The sequence below is a fragment of the Puntigrus tetrazona genome, chromosome 2 (genome assembly GCF_018831695.1).
Source record: "Puntigrus tetrazona isolate hp1 chromosome 2, ASM1883169v1, whole genome shotgun sequence".
Lineage (NCBI taxonomy): Eukaryota > Metazoa > Chordata > Actinopteri > Cypriniformes > Cyprinidae > Puntigrus > Puntigrus tetrazona.
The window spans coordinates 19861072-19886837 of NC_056700.1; the positions used below are offsets into that span (position 1 = coordinate 19861072).

The 25766-nt window shown below is 36.8% G+C and overlaps 1 protein-coding gene across 1 annotated transcript; it reads right to left on the minus strand.

Annotated features, from left to right (window-relative positions):
* Nucleotides 1–244: 244 nt before the first annotated feature.
* Nucleotides 245–24929, minus strand: LOC122359005 (UDP-glucose:glycoprotein glucosyltransferase 1-like). Its single transcript, XM_043259071.1, has 41 exons — nucleotides 24862–24929; nucleotides 23925–24063; nucleotides 23754–23833; nucleotides 23351–23481; nucleotides 23156–23268; nucleotides 22363–22537; nucleotides 22165–22261; nucleotides 21989–22070; nucleotides 21777–21877; nucleotides 21049–21143; nucleotides 20091–20156; nucleotides 19197–19288; nucleotides 18597–18747; nucleotides 18403–18522; nucleotides 18224–18309; nucleotides 17804–17939; nucleotides 17549–17680; nucleotides 17167–17331; nucleotides 16280–16400; nucleotides 15645–15743; nucleotides 15362–15385; nucleotides 14256–14350; nucleotides 13512–13718; nucleotides 13226–13357; nucleotides 13014–13144; nucleotides 11141–11236; nucleotides 10953–11055; nucleotides 10463–10542; nucleotides 10068–10257; nucleotides 8996–9154; nucleotides 8824–8909; nucleotides 8644–8728; nucleotides 7242–7330; nucleotides 7051–7155; nucleotides 6215–6299; nucleotides 5575–5757; nucleotides 5010–5170; nucleotides 4626–4740; nucleotides 3798–3914; nucleotides 3557–3722; nucleotides 245–1771 (listed from the first exon to the last, which is right to left on the minus strand). Exons 1-41 carry the CDS (start codon nucleotides 24920–24922, stop codon nucleotides 1746–1748), a joined length of 4677 nt encoding a protein of 1558 aa, XP_043115006.1. The 5' UTR covers nucleotides 24923–24929; the 3' UTR covers nucleotides 245–1745.
* Between the last annotated feature and the right edge of the window lie 837 nt (nucleotides 24930–25766).

A 25766-nucleotide genomic window follows, 5' to 3' on the forward strand; every position in this document is an offset into this window, starting at 1 on the left:
GATAAAGTAGGGAATGTTTAAGTGCCCGAGACAGAGCATCTAAAATAAGGGTAATAATCATCACTCTCTGCGTTATGGTCGTATTTGTATTTCTGGATTGTGCTGCCATCGTTTGGCAGAATAATGCATTGCAGTAAGTGGTCTTGTTCTCTTTCTAAAACTAGTGCAGAGAAAAAAAAAATGAATAGTAGTAATAATGCAACAATTAGCTGCACATTTTAAAAAAAAAAAAAAAACACTTCCATTCGGTACATCTTTTATTACAAAATATCATCATCCCACAATTAGTCTTACAGTATTTCCAAAGCATCGTAATATTGACCAAATCCCCCATATTAGGCGTATTCAGTAAAAGAACAGTAGATAAACCACAAGACATTGTAATGTACCTCTCAAACAGAACAAAGCACAAGGCACTGTACAAGCTCCGCTTTTCTTTTCACTTTAAAACCTGACATTATAGAGACTCTGGGATCTATTGGTGGATTTCAATGCAATATTTCCAGGAAATAACCAGAGGTGAAAAGTGCGCACACATTACATAAACGCCCCCAAAAAAAGCCCCAGCCCATTGTTTATGATCACCTGTTTGAAATTAGTGGTCCATCTCAAACCTATATTAAGCGATACCACAGAAACGGACATGTCCAGCAAAAAAAAAAAAAAAAAAAAAAAAAAAAAAAAAAAGGAAAAGGCAACCACATCAATGACTTATTGAAATCCAGTGATACTGAAATAAAAACAAACAAAAAGTACATTTAAACACCAACATGTAAATTACCTGCTAACAGCTTCTCTGAAAGAAGTCTGGTGATTTTTTCCCCCCTCTCCTCGTAATCTTCTGAACACATCTTTCTAATTCCGTAGGCCTAAAAGGACCATTGACTGAGTTTCATTAACTGAATGCCATTATGAATCATATTAATGTGGAGTAACTATGAACCAACACTACTGGAGCTTTTCAATGCCCACAGAGATTTTTCAGTAAATTAAAATGTTCTTCTGCAGAACGGGGAAAAAAATTCTTTAGCTGTGACTAAATCGACCGAATAGCTTGTTCCTGAGTTAAAAGGTCTTTTGATGTGTCTCTTTGAAGAGTGATGTGATTTTTAACATGTTCGTATAACTGCCCTGCTGTATGGAAACACCACTTTCAGAATCACAAAAACAGACTAGCGCTGGCTTGTTTACCAAAAGATGAATAAGAATTCTTAAATGGAGCCCGAACTATGATGGTGTCACAGGAAATGATCTGTGCTTTAAAGTCAAACTATTATGACATCACTCTGTTGCCGTGGCATTTCAACACCGTGGGTGGCTTTTAAATGAACAGTCTGCATCTCGTGTTTCATGATTTAATAATCATTTTCATGAGAGCGAGTTACAGCTAAGAGGGACATTTATCAAGTCTGCTTTAATATTAAAATTGCGCACATGCAGTTTCTCAACGCGCTAGTTTTCTTTTTGCTTTAGTGGAACTGGTATTGTTTGTGGCATATGCGAGGCCCAGAGGGTTAAATATCAGAAGTGCCTGAAAAGAGGAGACGTCCTCTGCTCGTGTCGTTTACCCAGAACCCCAACACGTCCGTTTAGATACAAAAGAGGGAGTTTTGCATTAATTCTGTTCAAGTCAAGTTCAGCACGAATGTCAACCCATTCCTGGAGGATAGGCTTGGTTTAAAAAGGTTGAAGAAAAGATGACTCTTTGAACAGAGTCCCCTGTTCTTCGGTTGCGAAGCCTCAGCTCAAAGCTCTGAGTGCGTGTCACCACCTGACAAGAGAGAAAGAGCAGAGGCTCAAATTAAGCAAGTAATTAGAAAAAGTTACTCTAAACTATGGTGTTCTAAGGAATTTTTTTTTTGAGGTATAATCTAGAGGGATTAGATAAAATAAACAGATTACGCCTTAATTAATTAATTCTAGTTTGTCCCAGCTCAGGGATATTGACCTACTCTACTCATACGCTATTGTTTAAATCTGATCTGGGATCAGTATTTATTTATTTATAAAGAATATTGTTATTCAGCAAGAATGCATCAGGTTAATCAAAAGCGACATTGGAGACAATTATAATATCACAAATTATGTCTATTTCTAAAAACTCTTTGGAACTTTTTACTCATCAGACAATCCTGAATGAAGTGTATGAAGTGCTACTAGATCACCAAATTAGCTCAATACAATGATTCCTAAAGAATCATTTGACAATGATGACTAGAATGCTGGCTGCTGAAAATCCAGGAATACATGTAATTTTAAAAAACTATATTAAAACCGAAAGCAGGTATTTTGTAATATTTCACAATATTAACCATTCAATATTTTAGCGTAAAATTTGCATAATGCTTTTTAATATAAAATTAATCGCAGACACTAAACCTTAAACAGTGGTGAACATTTTTTTATTTTGAATAGAATAGATTTGAATAGATTTTTAAATCATTAAAAAAAACACTGTTCATAAACTATGAATTCCAATTACCAAAAAAAATAATTATAGCATGAATTGCCTTCTTTTAAAACAAAGCTACAATATTTTTTTATGTATGTTTAAATAATTACATGTTATTCATTCTTGTTATTTTTTATGCATAAAACACATTAAGCAAATCATACACTGCAGGGTTTAAAATTGTTTTTAGACATTGTAATTATTTTCCCCTCATGAACTGGATGAACAACATATCTTTAACCTCTTAAGACCCAAGAAAAAAAAACATTTCCGTGTCTTTAAATTGTTTAGAGCATTAAAAATAATGTGATTTTTTTTTTTTTTTTCATAGGTTATGCAATGTCCTCAGTTTTTAAACATGATATACGAATGATATACGCATAGGCACAAACAACACATTTTTAAAATCACCAATACAGTTTTCATAAAAAGATGAATCTCAATTATGTTATAACAGAATGATTTGAAATACCATTTTTCTTTCTGCAAAATGTGTGTAAAATATACAGGGTTTCACAGTGTGTACAATGTATCTATAATCTAATTAGCATATTAATGTGTTTTTGAGATGACAAGTAGCGAAAAAAGAAGTGTAATAATGGGAGTAATAATTGACCAGATTTTCATAATAATGTATAATATTTCATAGAACACTAAAATATAATATATTTCCCAAAATGCATAAACATGCTAGTAACGGTGTCCTCATATGAAATCAACATCCTGTTTTATAATAGAAAGTCATATTTTGATCTTAACCCCCAAAACTTTTTCCTGAGATGTTGATTTATGACAAACAATAAACAATATATTTCCATAAATAATTAATTCACTAAAATAATTTCAGACATTTTTGAAGACCAAGAGGAGGGAGTGATCATGATGAAACATGATCATTTGGTAACTCTGAAAACCCCTTAATGCACTCTTTACAGGACATCCCAAACTAAAACTGTGATATGTAGAGTCTCAGAGAAATTGACAAAAATGTAATGTCCTCATACGAGGACGCAGGGTCTTAAGAGGGGAAAGTGCCATTCAACAGGTTAAAACATCACAGTGACAATCACTAACTCAAAAAGGAAAAGGACAGATTGGTCTCACCTGGGTGTTTTCTGTCTGTTTGCTGATAGCTGTCTGTGGTGCCTCTCTCTTTCTCTTCCAGGAAATTGTTGTAGATTCTCTTTATCTCCTGGTCATAGTTGCTCCACTCGGCGACTATACGCACAGCGGCCTGCAACTTAGGCTCTTTTGTCTGTGGATTATTACACTACGACAGACGAATACAAAGTGTTAATCCAAATTCAAATTCACAACCGTTGGGTGGACAGAGCAACTGACTTACCAGATCTATAGTCTTGGCTTTCTTTTTAGACGTATCGTCACACCAGGTCTCACACCAAAGCCACTCCTGAGGAAGGGACTTTATTGGCACCTGGTGGATCATGTTGTTGGGCAGATCCTGAAAGAGGAAAACACATCGTCAATAGGGGCTTTCGCAATATGTAGTCCTGCTGGCTAGTTCCTAGAGAACCAACTTCTTCCTTGGGCCGTTTTGCTGGCTGTTTTCGCAGAAACTCCTTAAGCATCACTCTTAAGCATCTGGCAACGATCTTTATTGCAAGCAATTAATAAACATCAAAAACCAGCGAATGGAGGGTGCTGTGATCAGAGCCATTTTTGTTATGCGTTTCATGATAACGGAGATGGAATGTAAATGCATAATTTATGCATTATGCGAGAGCAAAAAGTTAGGCTAAGAGACAAAAATATTTATGACAACTTTCGGTGTTACATATTATCAAAACTGAGAATAAAACAACACTGCAGATAACAGTTTAATGCCATTATCGCCATTTTCATGTTTTTGGAGTAAATATGTATACGTTGCATATATGTATAAATGCTGAGCAGTCAGTGTTTCACATGCATTTGGCCAATCAGCGTACACTTACGTCACCGATCGTTTCTATAGAACTGTTTTAGACCCTACTCTGGAGCTAATTTAGTTCCTTCAAACAGTTCCTGCAGTGCGAACACGCCGAATATTGGGTAGTTCCACAATTAGTTCAGGTACTATGAAAAGGTTCCCACAGTACGAAAAGCCTTAATCAGGAGCCCAAATGATGAGCCCAGTGAAAAAGCCTTTTCTGTGAAGAAAAGCACATCCCACCTGATCCAGGTTGGACAGGCTGTTGGGGTCCTGACTCAGACCCTGGTACTGGCCTCTCAGTCTGTCTCCAGCTGCGATCTTTCTGAACTTCTTCAAATCGACCACATAGAGAGCACTGAGGAGCGCACAAAATCAAATCAAGTCACGTTTATCTATATAGAACCTCATACAAATTGTTTTGAAGCAGCTTTACAACAACAAACAAGTAAATAACATTTTTCAGTTTGAAACAGATTCAATTTTACTGTTAGATTACTGGATTACTGGAGTCTGCTGTGGCATTTTAAACCGAAACAAAATTGGATCGCTTGGAATGAATCATCACCATTAAAAATGAGGTGCACAAAAAAACGCCAGACAACAATATTAGCAAAGCATTCTTACCTGATGTGGTATTTACGTCCTGCCAAGTGACTGGCCCAGTAACCAGACTTCCAGAAACGGTATCCATCCATCTCCCTTCGGCTCTCACAGAAAGGTGTGTAACCGTAGGGTGCTCCTTCCAGATCAAAGTCCCGCAGCTCCTTCAAGTCTGTGCGAACTATCTGTTAAAAAAAACAGACACAACATTTGCCAAAAAACACAAAAGCAATTGCAGGAAAAGGGATCAGGACATGATATGGTCAAATGAAAACCTGCATTGCTCAGAAGAAACTAAATCTTTAAGTATTTGTATTTACTGTTGTTTATATTTAATCTCCAGCTGTATTTTTCTTTACCCAGAGGTGGCAGCAGTGTATCGTCAGATGTGTAATGTGGATGATGCTCTCTCCAGTTTGCATAACAAACACCTCGGATTACGACAACTGCTGTGCAATTCCAGTGACTACAAATGGGTGATCTGTCTTTACACAGACTTTCGAAAATAAATCTCATAAGAGCAGGCTTGTGCTTAGTGCTCACTAGAGACTGGATTTCATGCCACACAACTGCACTGCTGTTTTTGTACCTGATCCGCATCTACAAAGAGGATCTTGTCCACAGCCAGGGGAAAGAGCACATCGAGGAACAGGATCTTATATCCCCAGATGATCCTTTGCTTTTCTGTCTGCTGGTGAAGCCAGCGTGGCCATTTATACTGAACCAGCTCATACTGGAAACCATACTTCTCTGCCATATATGGAATAAACTCCTACAAAAAAAAGACAGAAAAAATATTTAACAATAGTGTAATTTTTCATGAAAAATTTATTTATTTAGCAAGTATGCTAGTAGTAAGCAGTACAATGTTACAAAATATTTCTATTTCAAATAAAAGCTTGTCTTTCAGAATTTTTACTCATCAAAAAAGCATCAAAAAAGTGTAATGATATCAAACAGAAAAACTGTTGGCAAAACTTATAAATTTCAAATTAAGGACCATGTGACAGTGGAGTAATGGCTACTGAATAAAAAAAAAAAATAGATTGAAAATAATAAATATATTGTGAAATTCGGCTGCATTTATGTGTGAAATACAGCATAAACAGTATTTTAGTTATTTGATGGCAAAGCCAAATTGAAAATAAAATATTTTACACATTGCATAACATATATACAACATAAGGGTCTGGTAACAGTGCCATCATGTTAAATTTTGATTCCAGTACCTTAAATGTAGGAGACAGGTAGTTTTTGAGGAACCAGAACTTGACGGGTGTCTTGGTGTGTTTGAGCACAGACAGCATCATTATCCTGCAGAGACAGAGAGAGGCCAAAGCTCAACACAGAGTGCCTGCAGTGACAGGCTGCAGAAGAGTTATGCGAGTGACCTTCTAAACTGAGCTGCATTACACAACCAATAACACTGCCATTAATAAGACATAGCAAGTCACAGAGATCAGCGTTTAAAAAAACAGGCCTAAACCAAACTATATATATGAGGAGGAAAATGTCAAGAAGTGACCCAAGCCAGGCGCTCACGTAAAAGTTATTGCATTTTCGTAATATGTGAAATTAGAAGGTGTATGCGTGTTATTTTTCAATATCACATAAGGATATACACAAGAGGACTTGTCTGTATGACATGTCAAAACTAGCAATTTCTGCTGCACAAGAACAATATTAAAGTCATATATTTGTCATAGCACAAATGTCATGATTCATTTGAGAACATGAACAGGGCTCTATGCTAATATTTTTTGTCTATGCGAACCACAACAGTCCTGACTACTTGAACTTTGATTAACAAAAATATATTAGTTATGCTGAACAGCCCAGCAGTGTATGAATATTAAAATAATCATCTATGACATTTACTACTTGAATATATTTTCATGAATGATCATTTAAGCCGTTTACGTAATTAATCAACATTTTACTGTTTTTTCTGATGCCATTTTATATGAAATATCAATGTATTCAAGTCGCTTGCATAGGTGTGACCAAATAATCTCTTCATGTCTACAGAAATGACATTAAAATCTAACGGAAAGCAGCCGTTTACCTGAGGAACCTCTCATACAGGTGACCAGAGGCCACAGAAAAAATGTTAATGACATCATCTTTCTCCTGTTTGGGTTCTTCTGGCTTTGAGCCACCAGTAAATCCTCTGAAAGAGATAAAGAAAGAACCATTAACAGACAAATGCTGTAAGTAAGAGCTACAGTAGAACTCCCAGCAGGCAACGCTTTGTACCTGGTTATAGATGTCCAAAATCCAGAATCGTTCTCATGGGTATCATCACTAAGAAGCTCCTCTTTCATCATATCAGGTTTTTTCTGCACCTGCAAACATGATATAGGGCAACAGAATCTATTCATGAAATCCTTCGAGCGCATGCAACTGCAACATTCTGGGAGCCACTTTAAGAGAATTTCACAAAATAACTTGATCACAGCAATGTTAGATCACAGTGTTCTGGATCTGTGAGACATGGGTGATGGACAGGGCAGAAACCTAATTAGTAAATAAACTGAAATGCTAGTTTGGAATACTTGCAAAATAAATAATTCAATGGTTCAAATAATTCAATAATGAATGTTTTCTGAGCACCAAATTAGCATATAAGAATGATTTCTGAAAGATCATGTAACACTGAAGGTTGAAATAATGATGCTGAACACACAGCTCTTTCCATAACATTCATAATTAGATAAATACATAAGAAACAGCTGTTTTAAATTGTAAACATTTATATATATATATATATATATATATATATATATATATATATATATATATATATATATATATATATTTATATATATATATATATATATATATATATATATATATATATATAGCATCAGGGTTCAAATTATCCATAGTATTCCAATTGAATAGTTGATTGTAATTACCTACGATTTCCTATTATTACTATAGTGTTACAAAAAAATTTTATCAGCCCAAAAAGTTACCTCTACCTCAGTTAGATCTTATTTTAGGAAGCTAAGAGGGTTTTCTGTATTGTTGCAACTCCAGAACTGTAGTGACAATCCAAATTATTCACCGGTAAAATCCTTTGTTAGAGGGACAAACCAAATTCAAATCAAATGCAAAATGCTGTTTCACAACCAGTGAGAAATATTATGGACATTAAATGTATTTCTCAATGTACTAACGACTGGCAGGTGAAATTAATTTTGACGCGAAGCGAACACGACTGCCGTTTTTCGTTGATGAAACAATAATCCAAACCCTGAGACGAGCACTCCTGCATAAACAAACGCATTCCCTCCGGCCCATGCTGTATACTTAAAGCCACAACGTGTCAAAAATACAGATATATATAAACACACACTCATCCCAGTCCACATTCTTAATCCACCCACAGCCCCACAGGAAGCAGCAGACCTCGCATTGGACACACGCCCACGCAACGGCTGACATGTGACAGCTTGTCAGATATTAAGAGTATACACCAGAAAAGTAAAGATACTCTCTCGCTCTCCATCTCTCCAGTCGAGCAAAAATGGAAGGAATATCTCACACGCTCTTGTCTCTAGCCGTTTATCTCCGCTAATAACCTCAAACTAGAGAGTCAAAGATCTCCGATGTGACCTCACCCCGACACCTGATTCACACACCCATTACTTACTTTCACTTTAATGATCTTGCTCTTGAAGTTGTTGAGGACGACGATTAAATCGTCAGCTTCAGCTGGAGAGTCTGTGCCATCGTGACTGTGACAGGGAAATTAAAATAGTGAAGCGACCAATCGAGTGAGGAGACAGAAGGATATTAAGAGACGGACGTCTGGCACGTTATAATAGGGTACCTGTAGATTTTGTAGATATCATCCGACCTGCCTTTCCGCAGTCTGAGAATCCAAGCTCCTGGGTTTGCCTTTAGTTGGAAATAGCCCTGTTGAAGATGGATCTCAGTAAGCGACAATGACCTCGAAGGCAATAAGCAATTATTTCCCAGATGAATCCTTGACGTCCACTTACCAGATTGGCCATGACGATAGTGTCGACTATGACGGGGTCGGATGCAGTGCCCAGAGTGAACTGCAGCCCACGGGACGGTTGACCTGTCGTTACGTCAAAACAATGACCCTCCAGTAATAAATATTCCAACTCGTACTCAGCGGCCACAACACTGTCAACCTGCAAAAAGAGGATGTGACTTTAATATTAATGATCACAATAATGAATACCTGCATATGGCTTAATGTTATGTGTAATATAACACAAGCATTTGTTAAAAAACATATGGGGTTTCTGTTGTGCAATAACTGTGCTAGTTCAAGTAAAGTATTAATAAGCTGATATGCATACAGTAAAAATACATTAAAAACAGTAATGTAATTAAATATTATTGTAATTTAAAACAACTTTTTTATTTGGATATGTTTTTTAAAATGTAATTTATTCGTGTGATAGCAAAGCTGAATTTTTAGCAGCCATTAGTCTAGTCTTCAGTGTCACATTATCCTTCAGAATCTTTTTTACATTTTAAGAAAACATTTCTTATTATTATTATTATTATCATTATTACTCTTTTTATATTTTTTCAGGATTCTTTGATTAATAGAAAGCATAAAAGACTTAAAAAGATAAAACTGTGAAATAATACATTACTGTTCATTTGCATTACATGCATCATTATACACATTAATCCTTGTTGAATGAAGTATACATTACATAAATCAAAAAACCCTAACCACTGACCTATATTTTTTGAACGTTAGTGTAAATAGTCTTTTTTTCCATAACCTTTTATTCTTTGTTGTCACTGGAAATGTTTACCACAAATAAAATTCTAAGATTTCAATAAAAATAAAAACAAAACAATAAAAATTAAAAGATAATAGGAAAAAATAACTTTTTTGTTATATCAATGAATTGCCATAAAAAGCCTGAGGTATCAAGAAATATGAAGTACTCGAAAAGAGCATAATTATAAATGGCAAATTTAAATGTTCTCTAAACAGTTTGAATTAAATTCGGTAAAACATCTAACTCTTCGCCTTATTTGACCTAGACTTCCCGAGTCAATAAGATAGATGAGAACTAATACCTCTTCAAGGTAGATGTTATCCAGATCATAGCGTGTGTGGACGGACTCAACCATCCAGCTCTCGGGGGTGTTAAGGTTGAGAGTAAACAACGGCGACTGTGGCATATCCAAGAATTTAGCCATCGGACCAGGAGCAAAGCTGCTATCTGCCATGAACGAAACCTCTGGCTCCAAAACATATCGATAAAAACTAAGGAGAAAAAAATGCCTCGGTTTCAAACGATTGCACAAAATACCTCAAGATATTTAAAACCACAGCTAGCCTAAAACAATTATGTGAATTATGTCTTGTCATGCCGTGTTATTGCAGCCTTTAAAAAAACGTTAAACAGTAAAATGTGAGGGTGACTATGATGTAGCATGTGTGCTCACAGAGACAGTGTCTCTCCTCTAACCTTTTCAGTGGGAGGTCAGAGAGCTTGGACTGGCAGTTCATGAACACTCGCAGGTTGACGTTGACCAGCTGCTTCAACACCTGAGTGGGCACAGGGAGAAACAGGAAGTGACATGAGTCAAGGTAAAAACAACCAAATGAACCTGCTCTCACTGACAGCTGGTCTCAGAGATAGAGCCAACAAATGCAGACTGACTGCTGACTGACTGTACCTGTGAAATGTCATGGAGAGGGACCAGATGTCCTGTGATGACTAATGCAGGTATATACACAACATGTAGGACAAGCAGGGCATCATTCTGGATCAACATCCACTGGTCAACATTCTTAATAAATAATAATATGGCTCTAACATAACCAAGGGGTCAAGGTTTGACTGGTTAGCATGATCCAATCCAGCCCCTGCTGGTGGATTCCGTATCTAAACCATCTGGTTCCACATGTCCTACTTGTATAAGTCATGTTAGGTGAAGGTATGCGGAAGTTCTCACCAAAAGGAGAGGTGCCAGTTTCTGAGCATCTCTGGTCACTGGATCCACAACAGCTACAACATCAAAGTACACTTCCTCTTCCTTTGGTCTGATCTTTACAGCGCTGCGAAGAGAAATGGGAGACAAAGTTGACAACTGAACTCTGAGGATTTGGAGATGTCCTGGTGTGAGAAGATAAAGTGATGTACCTGTATCTGTCTTCTGCAAACGTGTGCTCGATCCTCGCATCACCTTTGGGTTGGGAGGACAGCAGGGCGTCCACCTTCATCACCAGATCACTAGCTCTAAATCACAATAAATACAAAACAAATAAATCCAGGCTAAGACATGAAATCTTCTTGATTGAAGTAAATGAATGCAAATACTTCTAGCAGAACAAGCAGACTTTCATGTGTCATCAAATTAAAAAATGTCAGAACACCATTCAGCTTGAAAACAGTTCTGCTGTGCAACTTAGTTAATTTTTGTTCATCTGTGAAGACATGTTCACAGCGAGAAAGATGATTGACAACCGTTTTATGAGAACAGACATTTGAGTACAATTTTTATTTTTTTTTACACCCCACTAAGGGGTATGAACATTTTCTCTGAATTAATACTATGAACAATGAAAAAAAAAAACAAATAATAAATTAGGTGAAATATAAATAGAATGTTAGGTTTAAAGTTGTTGTTTAAAGAATGCCCTACAAAACAGGATGAATCTAAAAAAAATAAAATGACAAAAAAATAAATAAATTTGCTACTATGTACTAATTTGACTCTAAATATATCTTTTAAAATTACATTTAAAAACATTTTAGCCTAATACATTAATTTACCTTAAATGTTAAAGCTTAAGTCTGTAACTTTTTTGGTTAAAAATTATTCAAAATCAATATGTGAGCAAGTTAATAACCAACCAGAGTTCAAAACCATCGCTTTAGCCCGATTCACAACGGTTAGCTTGTAATGATGTTTTCTAATATGACAGGTACAGGTAGGTTTTTGCTGGAAAATCGGGCATGGTACTGCGTCATTACTTCACGTCTGTAAACATAAAAAAGCTGTCCCGGCAAGTACAAGCCATGGCCTCATTCAGCTGAGGATTCTGCAGGAAGCAGGAAGCCTCATTATAGGGATAAATAATTATGATGGCGCTAATACACCCTATACTCATAGCTACACATTCACCTCATAGATTCATCCACACTGGAGCCATGGCGAAGCATAACCCACGCAAGGAATAGAATTTCTTAAATATAATTTATAATTAAGTATTGCAATAACAAGTTTACAAACATAGATGGCGACAAGCTGCAGCTGCAGCCTTAAATTTATAAATAAAGAAATATTGTATTGACATCCAGTGTGTAAATTATTTACATTAGATTTGTAAACAATGACAGAAAAATTGCCACTAGAGATCACCTATTAAAAAACATAATTTTACACATAATTGTACAAGGTGTAATAATCACAATGGGGTGAAAAAAATTCACCGTTTCTTTATTTTGTCACTTTTATTGACATATATAATAGAGAGAGAACAAGAAACCAGATTAAAACCTGTGTCTCCCACATGTGCACCACAGCCAACCAAATACACATGCTAACCAAAAGCCTAGCATAAGGAATAAAATATCTCAAACGCTCTCACAGAGACCACGCGTCTGATAAAAGCTCTGATAAAGCCAATGTCTGCCTCCTCTTTTATACCCAACACTTCAATAATCAGCCCTCTAAAAGTTTACTGAGAGGATAATGAACATGGTGTCACTGTCTCAGTCTGCTCTTCCAGTAAATACACATAAAACTGCACGTTTATTACGTCTCCGTCTCCAAGGCAGACCGACACACTTCATTAAGAGGAAGTAATTATTGCAGAGAGTACATGTGACGGTTATGTTTAATGCATTGTAATCTTTCTACAGCTCTGACAGAAGGGCGTTCTGTACTCAAAGTGGTTTCGGGCTATGGTATTGATTATTCAAGCAAACAGCTTATTTTATATCTACTTGAACATTTGCATCAATCAACGAAAGTGTCCGTAACCTGTCGCACAGTATTGGTCTAGCATACCTGTCCTCTACCATGCCCAGCTGTTGAATTTTGGCCTTAATTCGCTCCCCTGATGTCTTGAGGATAATGCTTTCCAGAAGCAGGAAATCATCTTGATTGAAGACCTCCCTTTCTTCCAATGGACCAATGATCTGCACACAAGAAGACGAAAAGCAGAATAAGAAGAGCTTTCGCAGCATCAGAATTCTAGCTATACAATATGTCTAACTTACTCTTCCGTTACTGATCACAGCTCTCTGGCCCTTCTGGAGTTTGAGGACATCCCGACAGTAGGCAGAGTGAGCCAACAGGAAGTTCACATTAGGGGACTCATATGCACTCTTAAACAGAGGAACATCCATGCCCTGTAGTGCAGAAAAATGCAGAAGTATCTGGTTAGATGGGTTCTATATTAAATTCTGCAAGTTTAAAAGTGACATTCGCTGCAGCAATAGTGAAATAACCCAGAGCAAATAATCCATCACAACTCTAAATGAATTAAAGGAGAGCTTATTTTACCCCGACAGCAAACTCTGCAATGTCACTCCCTCCGTAAAGAGCCTGTGCTGTCTCTTCTTTAGCCATTTTGGTGATGAAGTTTTTGGCGTTGTTAGCGGTTTGGGTCTGCATGGCTGCCCATATGGCTCGAGCAATTAGGCTGTTCTCATTAGACGGGTTCTCACTGGGATTATTGATCACTCCTAATCGTACATTATTACTGGTTTTCTAGAGGAAAAAAAAAAGGAAAAAAATTGGAAGTGGGAAAATGTTTTTTTTCCCCATTCCAATTACACACATTTAAAGATTAAAGCTATAGAGTTGCTATAGAAAATACTTATAACTTGCACTTAAAATTGTTTAGTGTTTGAAATATCAAGTGTTTTATAAAGTAAAATAAAAAAGTTTTAGATTTCTTTGAGAAAATAAAGTAGAAATAAGGGATGAAAAAATGTAAGAAAAAAAATTATAAATGTTGCACAAATGTTACAGTTAGTAAAAACAAATTATTAAAATAAATAATTAATAAAATAAATAAATCTTAGTACAAATATTTGAATTAACCTAAAAAAAAAAAAAAAAAAAAGACAAAAACAATATCAATACCATTGTAAAGAAAAAAACAACATATGAGTTATGTTATGTGCTATGATATAACATAAAACATATAATATAATACAATGTTTATAATATAATATAATATAATATAACATAATATAATATAATGCTACACTTGACAGAACTGGCTCAGTGACATTGTCCTACCATGTGACGTATAGCATCGTACAGCAGCTGTCGTCCTGAGGGCTGGTCAAAGTCTCCCACTACCCAGAAAGTCACTGGACGGATGATGCCATCATCTGCAATTCAGAGAAGGACAGACACAAAGGCTGAAGAAAATTACACAGCGGAGACATGCTGTTTCCTCATGCAATCTAAAAAGGTGAGTGAAAATGATGTGAGGAACTGAGAGCATTCTGGCTTGTCTTAAGTTTTAACAGTCAAAAAGGCAAGATGTATCTGAAGTGCCCAAGCGGCACACAAAGACAGACAGGCAATTTCAACCTAGATATAAACCTGTAAACGTCTGTAAAAGAAAGATATTGCAGGGGACCACAGGATAGAAAGAGACTCTCTTTCATCCATCACACACTGACAGTTCTGACAGATGACAAATGCACAGCTGTGTTTAAATCAATAGCAAGCTTCAGAAAACTTCTTCACTTGGTTAAAAGGAAAACAACAACAACGACAATCATAATACACTAATCTTAAAACTTGCAGACACACTTAAATAGGAATATTCCGGGACATTTACAACTTTAGCTATCAATATCATCAGTGGCATGCTGTCAATTACCACAGAAAACAATTTACAGTTGTGCTTCAATATACTTTAAACATCAAAAGCTGATATACATGAATGCACTTGGTTTATAACGGACGTCTAGCAGACCGAAGCATTTAAGAATCTGAGGCTTGTATTTCAGTTGAAGCATCAATATTCGATGCAAATATGACCGAATTGTTCCTTTCAGGTTGGGACTGCTTTTCTAATTCTAATTGCACAATGACCTGCTAGGCTTTCCTTCTAAGTGTATTCCTGCAAATGAATTCCGATTGTGTACACAAACTAAGAGACAGAATCAAGGTTATTAGCTGTGGTAATCGATAGCATGCCGCAGACGGGGTACACAGACATTAAGTTTTAAATAACCCAGAATATTCTTTCAAGCAACACAGAGTGTTATGTTAATGATGGCGATGTAGGCGTTTTCTAACAATATTTTCACTCGGGCACTGTATGTTTAGATGAGATCTATGAGAAGTGGGCTGTCAGTTAAGTGAGTATAACAGCTCAATGCAATTACCAGAAGCATCCCTGGTTGACATCCCTAAAAACAGCATTCAAGAAAAACAAGGAATGAAGGAATACAAATAAAAGCAGACAGATATATTTAGTGGTACACAGACAGTTTGTGGTGTCTAAAGCCGGATGTAAACTGCCATTTTTTGTGTCGCCTGTCAAGATTATATAATGAGACAAAACCGATTGCAACATTAAATGTCTTTCGCGTCAGACTGTGTGATATACATGTCAGTCAAGTTTTGAATTGCGTTCCTTATGGAGCTCAAACACAGCAATCACCTCACCTTTCTTTGTCATGTAATTCATGCTGTTAGCCACCGCTGCGTTCTTGTCTTTGGTGTCCAGAAAGAGGAAACGTGCATATTCGTCAATAAAATGATTGTCTGGAAAAGAAAAGACTTGTTTTTTTTAGGAGGTCAGGTGATAGTAAACACTTGGGAAGAAAATAAGGTTGTGCTTTGTTCTCTCTTAGAGGTACATTCACATTCATAATTGAATCCAACCAAAGCCATATCAAATGCAGCTATTTCTAAACATGGAGGGCTATTTGTGTTCAGATTGAAATGGGTCTTTTCTCAGCTTCCTGGAAGACTGCAAATATGCTATTCAAAAGCTATTAAAATTCAGTTTCAAATTCCTTGCAAAAACAAAGCAGTTTATGAATATCATTGCCGCAGTCTCATTTGTACGTCTTTGTAAATAAATGGGCTATCAAGAACAAACAAGACATTTAGCACAGAATTCACAATGAGGCAGATATTCATTCCCGAGAGCATGTGAGAGCGTACGTGCTGTATATCTCAAACTAGCTCGTTTACCGGAAGAAAAGCTATTTATGATTCAACAGAAAAGAGCCGGAGAGCAGCAAGACGCTGAAGAAACACAATTTTGCTATGAACCCAATCAGACAAGAACTCACTGGTGGCAGAAAGGTCCAGATAATTCCTGTTGGTGCTCAGGATTCTGGAATTGATTCGTGGGACCACATTGGGTTGATTCATGATAAAATCCACTACATCGTGGTCACTGTTCAGTTCACCCTGAAAAGATAATAAAAGGCATTCCAAAACATGACACTAAAAATAAATAACCCTAAACTCTACTTCTAATGAATGAATGGATGAATATTCATTCATTCACTCATTCATTCATTCATTCATTCATTCAAAATACAGTTTAGGGTTATTTATTTTTAGTATTGCTAAATCATTAATAGTGATTAACTGCATCCAAAGAAAAGGTTTTTGTTTATATATGTATGTGTACTGTGTTTATTATGTATATATAAATATATAAATATACAGTATATACTATATTACATATTTACATGTGCATACACATTTATATATGTATATTATATAGAAATATATTTAATACATAAACATAACATTTTCTTAAATATATACACGCATGTGTTTGTATTTCTATGTACATACAGTACACGTCCATAGATTATGCAAAGATGCAATTAAATCGAGAGTTCTAATGAATGTATGAATATATATTTGATGCATTTTACTTTCTTTGTTATGTATTTCATTTAATGCAGAATCCTAATTGGCAACTTCTTAATAACTAATACTTATATATATATATATATATATATAAAATTATTAATTAAACATGCAAGACTACAGAGTGCATGGCACCTTAAAAACTCTAAACAAGATCTGAAACTTTACAAAACTATACTACTTCCACTAAAGCTGGTCATTTTTTCAGGAAGAATGCAACTATATAACGTGTTACTTTTTAACCCAAAAAGGACACCACAGAGACTATGGGTGACAGACATCCAATTCTCACCAGATAGACTGTGCGCTGAAAAAAACTGGTGGTCTCTAGGATCTTGTGCATGACAACTGTCTCAAGTTCATCTGGGTCTAACTGCTCACGTTGTAAAGGCATGCCATTATACAACACCACAGGCAATGGGCCAACACCAGTCTGCTCATAATATGCCTTTCCCTCCTGTGGAGACATAGAAGATATGACCTCAATAAGGGTTATGGGTACTGGGAGAGACAAAGAGCTATTAGCACTGGAAACACCTCTGGCTGACGGTCGCAGCTTAATCTCTACAGCTGATTGTCAATTGACAATTGTCTCTTTTGGCAAGAATATGACATCTGAGATGGAGTGCTGCTGAAATATTCAAAGCACACCATTAGAAAAACAAATCCCTCACTTTTCTGTTGTTGTCGTAGGCAGAGTCAGGCCCCAGGATGCTGCTGATCTCTACATAAGGATATCTCTTCTCCAACACACCCACCACATGTTCCACCTTCAGTTTGCCTCCACTGGGAATTCTGTTTAATATCTGAAAGATATATCAACATTTATTTTCTTTAGTTTTCTTTTAGGTCCAATATGCTCCTAAGAATAGACAAAATCCTCCACTAAGTCGGTGTTGTATAAAGCACTAGTGATGATGTTCACTTACAGATATGATGGCATCGAAGGCCATCTGGCTGTCAACATCATCAGAGATGTAGTTGAAAGCCCGAAGTAAAGCCACACCAGCATCCTGCATCCCATCAACCTCATCAGAATCATTCACCACAAACACCACTCCAATTCTGCAGACACACAGAAATCAACAGAGAGAGAGACACAGTAACTCCACTGACAGGTCACAGAGTTCAACCATTTCAAGTCTAACTACAGCATATACACATAAAATAAATATTTCTCAATTTAGTGCCTTTATAATATCGAGAGATTCTGAAAATGTTAAATGAAGGGGTGAGAACGGAAATGACCAGAGAAAATGAAGAGATCTGAACCCGGTTTCCTGCGGGAGCTCTTTTGTGAAACATTAATCATGTTCTTGTAATAACGTTCGGTTTATTTTCAGACTGACCTGAGTGGGATGTTGTTGCTGTAAAACATCTCAGCCACGCTGATCAGCTCTGCCGTGTTCTCATGGCTCGGATCCAGAATCATCACCTGTCAGAATGACACACACATTCTGAAATGATCTGCAGAATTCAGATCTATGTGGGATTTACACTGTGAACAGATAATAAAGCACTTGCTTACCAGATTATGAAAGTTTTTCCGGATCTGTCGAATGACCCCTGGAAAGGTGGGCCGCAGCAGCTCCTGCACATTAGAGGGCCAGGATGCATATCGCCCATCTGTCTCCAGGTTATTAATCCACTAGAGAACGAGGAAAAAAAGGTTTATTCTCTGTTCTTTCTCCCAGAAAACAGGTTTACAAAAAATAAGCTTACGTTAACGGCAGGGTTGCGGATGTCTACTCCGTAGTCAGAGTCTGAGGGCTGGACGTTGAGTTTGAGGATGTTGTGGATGTAAGGAGTGTCTATGAGAAGACTACGCAGGCCCTCCATGACCCTGGCCTCATTCCTCAACACGTCAAAAACACTGCAAAGAACACAGGGTTGAAGCATGACAAATCAAAACATTAACAAACACCTCACACTTCAAGATACGCATTACTTAAAACACATAATTCAAAGGTATAGGTCCAAAATGTTTTTTTAAGCAGTTAAAGCTTTTATTCAGCACTCATTATTTCTTTCGATCAATAGCATCAGTAAAGACATTTTCGAATTAATCTTATTTAACAGTTTCAAATAGATAACAACAAAAACATGATTAAAATGTCACAATATTAAAAACATTAATAACAATATTAATTAACAGCATTTTTATCAAATGAATGCATCTTTTGAGCATACGATTTCTTTCAAAACCATATTACATTTTATTGTTATTTAAAAATGATGTGCCAAACATTTGAGCAAATGTATAAAAAAGGTGAATATTAAATACTATATTATTTTTACATTATTTATTAAATACATTTTTACCTGAAAATATCCTGTACGTCCAGGTCAATATGGAGTCCATTGATAAACAGAGCCGAGTCCCCTGGCTGAAGACCTAATGTTCCTTTAAAATACTAGAGGAGACATAATAAAATGTGAGATATTAGGTATGGCATATTCACAATTAGCCTTAATGTAACCTCTCAAGCCCTGTGGGTTGCTAATCCCTGGTTGAAACATATGTTTCTGTCACTTCACAGAGCAGAACAGAAGTTGAAAAAGATGCTCAATATGATCTATAATTCAAACAGACTCTTTTGAGCCTTAGGCCATTTCCACTCTATATATTCATGCTTTCATCCGTGGCACTCATGTTTGTTATTCACTAAAGGCACATGCATTAGAGCGAGAGAGCTCGTTAGAGAACCTTAAAGAGCCTCTTCGTCAAGTTTCCCAGCATGCAATTACAGTGAGGAATGAGGAACAGGTCCGTTACACGTCCTCATTACAACAAGCAAGAAACAGCTTTAATCACAGAAAGGAAATGACAGAAACAATGAACGAAGCCACGTATAAACCGCAATCGCCGCAATTACTTCATTCGTTACCTTTTCAATGACAAAACAAAAGCATTTTCAAACGTTCCAGCACAGAGGAACGTGAAGAAAACAAGCAGGTGAGAGGTGGAGAGGAATGGCTTTACGACTGATGCTCTTTCATTTTAAACGCAGGTTTTAACATTTTAGAAGAGAGAATCGTTGTAAGATTTTGTCATTACTTTTCTTGATGAGTTATGAAGCAAAAAACAAAGACTTGACCGGGCCTCTTCTTTGAGTCCATTATCTCAGTAGTGCAGCGAATAAAAATACCTGCTGACGCCACAGCTTTGAGAAAAGGTCTCTAGGAACGTGAAAAAAGGACAATGGTAGCCCTCACCTTTTGATTTTCCTCAATCTCCTTCCGGATCTCTGAATTAACAACGGTTTTTGTTATGGACCTGAGAGGGGAGAGAGAAATGTGCGTGGTTGTACTGAAAATGATTCATTAGTTCAGCGTGATGATTCATTATAATCAAATTCTGAAAGCACGGCCTACTGTAATCTGCCTAAAAATGTCTGTGCTGCCCATTTTTAAGCAACGCTGTTTAACTAGATAGAGAAGAGATTGCTCTCAGTGATGTCATGCAATTCTACATTCAGATCTATATATATTTTTTAAGAGTCGATGACTCAGAGCTGCAGTTAATTGCTCGGGGCGATACATGACTGCGTATTATACTCCATGATGTCAGGGAGCACTTTAACAAAATTGCATTTTAGTGTGGGCGGCACATTTAAAATACATTTTCCAAAAAAAACAGCTGTGGCTGCACTGTCTGGGCCAAATAAAGCATATTATTTTAATCATAACTGCTGACGGCTTGTTTTTCACCCTTAAAGTGTTAATTAAACCTTGGAAAGCAGTAAAGACTCAAAACATCCAGCTCGGACTAAACTTTCTGATGACTTGAGCCGTCTGTTGCCAGGGTTTCTGAGCTGAAAAGCACCTACTACTATAGAGCCAATGAGGAATTAGCGAATAAAAGGCAGAAAGTGGCTTTTGAAAGTGAAATAATAAACCATACGCCGCATATAAACACGTTATGTCACACATGGTTAAGACACAGCGTTTCCAGCATCAATTTACAGCCTTCGCTGAAAGTAAAATGCTCTGAAAACTGGAAAAAAAACAGGAATGCAAAACATGTTTGAATATACAGCGGAGTAGGATTTCAGACCAATGATATTTTAAAATAAGAAAACAAACAAAACACAGAGGAAACAGGATTTTGGTCGTTTTATCACGTCTGGTTAGGACTCCAGTGTTTGTAATGGACAGGTGGTTATTTACCTGGCTTTGTGGGGAAGTTCTGGCTCAAATCCCTCATGACATTGAGAGCGTCCACAGAGGAGCTGCCAGGATACGGGGCGGCAGTCTGAAAGCTGAGATCTTGAGGAGAAGCACAAAGAGCACATGTTATTCAAACTCGCATTTCTGCTCCTGAAATATTCAAGATCTAATTTGAAATAGTCATGACCTGTATATGTGGCATGCCAATTTCTCAGATTCTACATATAATGAATTTCATGTACCAAAGCACTTTTCCAGTACCATTGGGAATAGTGCGTTCAACTGTGTACGGGTGTGTTGGCTCTGAGGTTTTGCTAAATGTGACTAGTCTCTGATGAGTTTACCTTGATAGAGCAGTAATGAGCTCTGGGCTAGAGGGAGATGTGTTTGACAACCACGCAAGGCCAGCAAAACCACAGCTAATTAACAATGTGAAAATGTTCCATTTGCATACTGTCAGAATGAGTATTGAGCTACCCGACTGCTCCTTTAGTCACAGGTTATATAATAATTGAGCTTGAAAGGCCTTGAAGTAGTGGCATTAATGTAAGTCTGCCATATAATACAAGAGGCTCTGCTGCCTTAACTGTGGTGTAAAAAAAAAAAAAAAAAACAACAACTGTAGCACACATCTCTTGTGGCCTTCAATATAAACTTATGCAGTCAACAAGCATTTCATTTCAATTTTACAGACGGCAAAAGTTTCACCAGTTAAAAAAACAAAACACTCACCTTGCATCTGCCAGACTTTAAGCGGGGCCATCTCATTGGTGCTCTCAATCAAATGCTTCCGGAGCTCCTTCAGCTGTTCCTTAAGTTCAGGATAAACGGTCCTGACAAATACAACACACGCTATCAAGATATACTGTTGTGTAATTTCAAACACAGAGAGGCATTTTAGTCAAAGGAGAGCAATCTTTAATGTTTATGGAGTTTTAAATTACTTGAGTTTGCCAAACAGAAAGCCCTGGACTTCATCCACGGGATCATTTTCACCTATTACAGTGGCATTCGCATCAGCTCCAGCTGTGAAAAGTGGCAAAAAAAATGTATAAGTTTGCTAATTAGACAATGCTTTCTTTCAAAGCCACAACACAAAGACTTTCGGCTGCCATCATACCTTGAACTTGTGTGTCATCTTTGGCTTTATACTCTTGGTTTTTAATGGCCAGTTCCACGCCATATCCAGACAGGTGCACTTTACCCTTGCTGGGGTTCTGCATGGACAGAGTACATGGACTTATTCATCTTATATAAAGATAAAGAGTTTCAATACAATCAAAATTCTGATTAAAGTACTAAAAGTTTCAATTCTCACAGAAAGAAAGTGGCGTAAAACGTAAGTGATCAGGCCTTTGTTGGCTTTGGCAAGCATCAGCTGATGGAATCTGGTGAATTCTTTGGTGCCCAGCTCAGCATAAAGAATCACAATCGGCGCATCGGGATTGGCTGAGGGGAATTTGTGATCGCCTTTGAACAGGTAAGGCTTGGGCCTGAAAATTAATGAAATAAATATTTCAAAAACAATTACACGCAAACAAAACAATATCTAAATAGTAAAAACAATAAATAAATAATAAATACAAACTATAAAAAAAGGTTTTGGTTGTGGTTAGGTTTATTGACTCTGTATATTATTTAGTTTAAATGTATTTGTAAAGACAATTGCAGGATTTCAGTGTTTTAACTAAAGTGTTATGACCCGGTTTCATAGACAGGGCTTGGCCAAAGACAGGATCAGGACATAGTTCAATTAGGACATTTAAGTATTTTTTTTATAAACATGCCTTATAAAAAAAAACAATGACCAGCTTTAGATGTTAGTGTAAGACATGCAAAATTTATTTAAAATTATTTATGTTTCCGTGGATGCATCATAGTTTCAAACATTTAATTACTAATATCTAAAATGCCTTATTTGCTTTCTGTTCGTGTTGTGATTAGCAACATTTTCATGCATACCCAAGAGAGTACGAATTTCGTGAGTCACTCCACCAGGCTTAGTCACTGGTGGCAAAAGTGACATTTTTAGTGGAATATTGTGAAATGTAAACACATAATGTTTCTTAATGCTCGAAGGGGAGGTTACAGCAGGTCTTGCTTTTACTCACCGTTCTACGGCATTATCCAGCATCATTTTAAGTCTTTCTGTATCACACGACGTCTGTCCATGTACGTTGAAGAACGCTTTACAGCCGGTTGGAGGAGGCTCATTAGAGGCGATCTACATAAACAAACAGTTAAACATGATTTCTCCAGATTCACTTTGCATTTACATTAAACAGCTGTGAAGAAGCCCTACTCGCCTGCTGGAAGGAATGGACGGTGGACGAGTAGGCCCTCAGAGATAAAGCGAACTTCAGCAGGTTTAGCTGGACTGAGCTCAGCAGCACACTGGCTCTCTTCAGGATCAGATCGTAGTATGCCAAATCAGTGTCTGAAATATGGACAACAGTATGGTAATCAACAGCACAGGCCAACAGCGTGTCAAGAGCATTGACATAAATACTGGTGCTTTTGAAACTATTTTCATTAATCGCAAGCAACTTGACATACCACAGCATAAAAGTATACATTATTTTAATATATATACACAATCTATACAGTAAATACAAAGGGTAACAGCTTCACAAAAAAGGCAAACATGTTGACAAGCCTCAGCATGTCTAAAAGGTGAAAGTAAAAGATGGGATTCAGATTAAATAGTACCATCATGGTCACTTTCAATATTTTGATTGGCTTCCACAAAGTCCCAGAACTTGTCCTGACTCTCTTCAGCAAGGAACTCACTGTAGAACATTATAAAGGAATATTATATTATATAATATATAGGAGAGCTATATATTAAACATGCTGTTATCATTATGTGTTGAAGCTGACCTGGCCTCCAGCAGGAGTGGTGTAGAGGGCCATTTAGTGGTCAGTGTTGTTGTAACGGCTTTTGAGTCCCCATTGACAGACTGGACAGAGCCCAGAGCCAGCAGTGCAGCACACACCATCCACATTTTCCCACAAAAGCCTGAAAATATAAAACTGTTTAGTCTTTGTTTGAGAACGGGACTCGCTGGTAACGCTACACCACTCACTCTAAAAAGGTGGAGTGGTTAAACCAGCTATAGTTTGAACATTTCAAAAGAAAGTGAAACAATCGTTGAAACTGTCCTCCTTTTACCTACATCAAATCTGAACAAAACTGACATAAAATACTTGAAACATATAAAGGTAATCAAACACAGCCGTCATATGTTTCTGCACTGTTTGTTTATCTCTTCGTTTGACAGCTTGAATAGGACAACGCGACCTGACTCTCGGCCAATCAGAGCACTCGTCGTGGACATTAAGATGAGCTTCATCCAATCAGAGTTCTCCTCGAGCAGGAGTTCCGGGTACTTAATAACTTCCTGCATTACAGCAAACTGCATATTAAGATGATTAATTCATTTTTAATGGCATCTAACGAGCACCCAGAACTAATTTAAACGCACCAAGTAAAAACAAGTAGAATATATCTCACTTAATCGTTATGCGAATGACTGCAATTCGATTCTTACAGGTTATGAGAATGAGATGCGACTGAATTTAAATACGCTAAGAGCATAACCTGAAAATTATCTAAAACAGAAGAACCCAGCGTTTATATGAGCTCTCGTCTATGTGTAGCGCACTGGCAGTCCCTATAACTGTGCAAGGATGGCTAACCACATACATTTGCTTCGACCCAGGGTCTAAACGTATTAAATAACATATTCATACACACTATCATTGAAATGAATGCAATGCAACACAATTATGCTAAGAATAAAGTGAGCAATCATACCCGCACCGGCTCCTAAATCTGCTTCGTGGGTTGCCATGTTTGGACGGTATAAGTGGTCCATCCCACGGTTTGTGTGTAGGCTGTGCTCTTTGCGCCTCTCTAGAAATACAGCTTTAAGCATACGCAAAATTAATTAGAATATCATAAGTGCCGCTACAACAATAGTTCTAATAAAACTAAATATGGTTTTGATTAAACAATGTCATAAATATGATTTAAGAAAGCAACATAATGCAATAATTTTACTGGCTATACGTTAGACAGCTAAATAGTCACAGGCGCCATTTTGGCTCAAGAAGAGCAACGCAGGAGCTTTTAACTCAGATATTAAAGGAAAATAATGGAAACTGTATTTGTAGTGATAATGCGATCTGACTGCACGATTTTTCTGATCTCAATGTAATACATTTTTATTAGCCATATGGTATTTATTATCTTTGGGTGTGCCATGAATATTCAAGCAGTGGCATGGTTAATTAGTTTAAAAGTATAAAAAAAAAGTACTGTAAATGTATTTTTAAATTAACTTTTGTCAGAGTGCCTACATTTCCAGGCAACAATAAAATGTAAATATTTAGCTGCAAAGGTTTTTTTATTTAACTCATGGTAGAACTGACAGTAAAGTTACTCTTGCTTTGCATCTTTTATAACTGAAAAGAACCTCAAATCTCATTTACTCAAATTTAATTTCCTTCTATTTAATTACAAAAGCGGGATCTGCCATGTAATTAATTAACTTAAACACCTAAATGACAAGTAATAGGACTAACATAATGTCCCGTGCATGGGAATACTTAGCCTAAAAGTAGGGGTTGAGTGAGTTTGGTTTTTACCTATAACTGTCCCCATTAACTTTCCACCACGGCATGACATATTAACATATAATGGATTTTAAAAAAAGATAC